This window comes from Carica papaya, chromosome 5 (assembly GCF_054855325.1).
Source record: "Carica papaya isolate Zhongbai chromosome 5, ASM5485532v1, whole genome shotgun sequence".
Classification (NCBI taxonomy): Eukaryota; Viridiplantae; Streptophyta; class Magnoliopsida; order Brassicales; family Caricaceae; genus Carica; species Carica papaya.
In genome coordinates, this window is record NC_142313.1 from 15,805,709 (window position 1) to 15,808,999 (window position 3,291).

At 33.8% G+C, this 3,291-nt stretch overlaps 1 protein-coding gene across 1 annotated transcript; it reads left to right on the forward strand.

Annotated features, from left to right (window-relative positions):
- The first annotated feature begins 388 nt into the window (after positions 1–388).
- Positions 389–3,037, forward strand: LOC110816235 (uncharacterized). Its single transcript, XM_022044347.2, has 6 exons — positions 389–738; positions 844–976; positions 1,307–1,410; positions 1,571–1,715; positions 1,824–1,967; positions 2,038–3,037. The coding sequence occupies exons 1-6, from the start codon at positions 698–700 to the stop codon at positions 2,776–2,778; spliced, it is 1,308 nt and encodes a 435-aa protein (XP_021900039.1). The 5' UTR covers positions 389–697; the 3' UTR covers positions 2,779–3,037.
- The last annotated feature ends 254 nt before the right edge of the window (positions 3,038–3,291 follow it).

The following is a 3,291-nucleotide window of genomic DNA, read 5'->3' on the forward strand; positions in this document are numbered from 1 at the left end:
ATATGATTAAATTTGGTAACAGCAACTGAAGAGGTAAATGTGGATCTTAATTATAATTAATAATTTATCAAAATAGTTAAAAGGGAAATGGAAAGACAAGTTTAACTTAACAAGATCTACTTAATCCTAAATCAACGGGACTCGAGTCTTATAACTATATTAAATACTTATCTACTCAAATTCCCATATTACCCCTACTTCGGGTTTAACCTTTACAGGGACTAGGGGTATTATGAGAATTTCAGTTACAGTTATGACATGAGAGGTTGAAAACGCGCGCAAATTCGTTTTAGCTGTCGTACGTGGCAATAGCCAGCTTCCATTCTTTGCTTTTTTGAGCTGCTTTTTTTATTTAAAGAAAAAGAAAAGCCATTTTGTAGATTCCTGATTCACCGATCTCTCTCTCTCTCTCTCTCTCTCTCTCTCTCAATATTTTCTCTCTCCGAAGTCCTGTAAAAGTGATTCTCTTTGCCAAATATTGCAAACCCATTAATCATTTTGCTTTTGGGTTTCTTTCTTCTCTATTTGCGTTTCTTCTTCTACCTATTCTTTTCTTCTTCTGCGTCTAAATATGGAGATTCTTGATGTTACTTCAATCCACCATTAACAAAGCTTACAGTTATTTTTTTGCCAATCATCAAATCAATATAACCCATAAAGATATTTCTACTTCTGTGCCTCTTTCAAAAGAGGCAAAATGTTTGATGCATTAATCAAACCAAAATTCCACGGAAAATGGTTCATTTTTCCTTTTGTCTTCTTTATTCATTTGTGGGTTTTTATGTATCCCTTTAAATGTGTATGTATTTATTTCTGTTTCTGTGGGTTTTTGTTTCCATTTAGCAAATCGTTGGTGAGGCTTACGAAGACGCGCGTTGAGATGGTCAAGAAGAAGAAGAGTTCTGTTTGCAAGTATTTGAAGAATGATATTGCTGATCTCATTAAAAACAATCTTGATTACAATGCTTATGGAAGGGTAATTTTTTACTTCGATGATTTTCATAATATCTTATGGGTTGGAATTTGGGAAGACCATTCTTTGTTTTTTCTTTGCTCTTTTTTGGGTTTTTTCCTTTCTTTTTCAATATGCCTGACATTTGGTAGATATAGAGAGTTCATCTGAAATGAGACATGTTATATGAAATTCCAAACTATTGCTAATTGAAATTTTACTTCTGTTCATATCGAATTTTTACTGTTTCATGACCTGAATCTTTCACTTTGTTGTCAATGTATCTTAGACAAATCATATTATGTATCTTACACAAATCATATCTCTTTTACTTTGTTGTGAATGGTGAATCAGGCTGAAGGACTTCTGGTTGAGCAGAAGAGATTGTCATGCTATCAAATTATTGAGAAGTTCTGTGAATGCACCATAAACCATCTCCCTCTCATGCTGAAACAAAGGTATACATATATGATTGTCCAGCTTATGATGAAATCTATTACTTTCTTTTGTAGTGTGTTATGTTTTCATAATGTTTATTAATACCAACTTAAGGCCTTAGTTTTAAATTTATGCTCTTCTTTTCCTTTTCCATCCTAGTTTAACTCTCTTTTCTTGCAGGGAATGTCCTGAAGAGTGCAGGGAAGCTATATCATGTTTGATATTTGCTGCTGCCAGACTTTCAGAAGTTCCAGAATTGCGTGACCTCAGAGCTCTATTCAACGAGAAATATGGCAACTTGTCTGAATCATTTGTAAATGAAGAGGTAACAAAAATTCATATTTTTATAACATGTCTCCTTAAAATTCAGATGTGGTTTGTCCTTAAAGCCTATGTTTTTAAGCACTGATCTGTATGGTTACTTTGTTTATAGTTGCGAGATAAATTCAAACCAGATCCTCCCTCAAAGGATATGAAGTTTGAATTGATGCATGACATTGCTCAAGAATTTGGCATTGACTGGGATTCCAAGGCTTTAGAACAGAAATTGTTCAAGCCACCTGCAATAACTGCACAAGTAAGCTTGTGTTCTTACAACTTTGAATAGTCTCTTATTGCCCATGTCTAAGACATCTTATTTTATGCAGAATGAATCTAAGCATACCCGTTTGAGGAATGGCAATGATGATGGTGGATACAGAGTTAAGAAAAGCATGAGTGATGCTTTTCGAGATCGAGAAAGTCAAGACGAAAAGGACTATACGATGCCAAAAAGAAATGGGAGTGATGTCTCATTGTATAACAAAAACAAGCTGGAAATCTGTAGGGAAGACGAGGCAATTGCTTTTGACACAAGAGATTCACTTGAGACAAGTTCAAGTTCAGTAGGAAGTGTTTCCGAGGATGCAAACAAGCCTTTTTACTATCGATTCATCCCTCCTCCGTATGTTAAAACAAACCCAAATAAAGAAGAGAAGGATAAGGATGAAACTCCTCCATACGTCAAAACAGACCCAAATGAGAAGGAAGAACATGGAAAGGAGAAGGATAGAAGTCCATCCTATGTTAAAACGGACCCAAATGGAAAAGAAATGCAGGGAAAAGAGAAGGATAAAACTGAACAAGTTGTTGAAGCTAAGCCGAAACCAAGATCAGTCAGGAGCAGATTTGCTAAACCATCACGTACTCATGTCGCTTATGATGATACAAATGGAGTCAAAGAAGAGAAAAGGGATGAAGAAGAAAAGATGATAGATGGGCTTCTGATGCATTACAGTAAGAAAAAAGCTCCACCAACTTCATTGCAGCCCGAGATGTCGGGTGGCCGTGTTCATCCAAACCTACCTGATTATGAAAATTTGGCAGCTCGACTTGCAGCACTTAAATAAATCAAAGAAGGAGAAGCAAATAATAACACAAAGAAAAACTATTAACGTATTCATTTCAATTCTTTTCTCCTATTCAAGATTATAATTTGTATAACTCTGTCTCTAGGCATTGTCACAAGCTAATATTTTCTGCTTCTATGGTCTTCCAAGTATCTTTGAGGTCTTGTGGATTGTAAAGAAGTGATATTGCATACACACAGTCAGTCAATGAGGAAGAAATGGATTCTTGATGCATATAATATGAATCATTGATTGATTATGAGTGCTTTCTGTTTTCTTCATAATACGAATATTGTATTATTTTAAGTTACTTTGTTTGGTTTGGTTATAATTTGAAATGGACATCTACTTTTAGTATTAATTGTATTTAATGAACCTTTACAAGTATATAATATAACTATAACTAAAACAGTAAAAAAGTTAATAAATAATACATTTATCAAATAATTAATTATTAAAATAATATAATTATATAATAATAAATCACTAAATTTGCTCCAATTAAATCTCAAT

Bases quoted from the DNA above. Each gene is read 5' to 3' on its own strand.
- LOC110816235 (XM_022044347.2), top strand. From the start codon at position 698: ATGTTTGATGCATTAATCAAACCAAAATTCCACGGAAAATG. The intron at 977-1,306 runs GTAATTTTTTAC...ATGGTGAATCAG, and splicing joins ATTACAATGCTTATGGAAGG to GCTGAAGGACTTCTGGTTGA. The intron at 1,716-1,823 runs GTAACAAAAATT...CTTTGTTTATAG, and splicing joins AATCATTTGTAAATGAAGAG to TTGCGAGATAAATTCAAACC.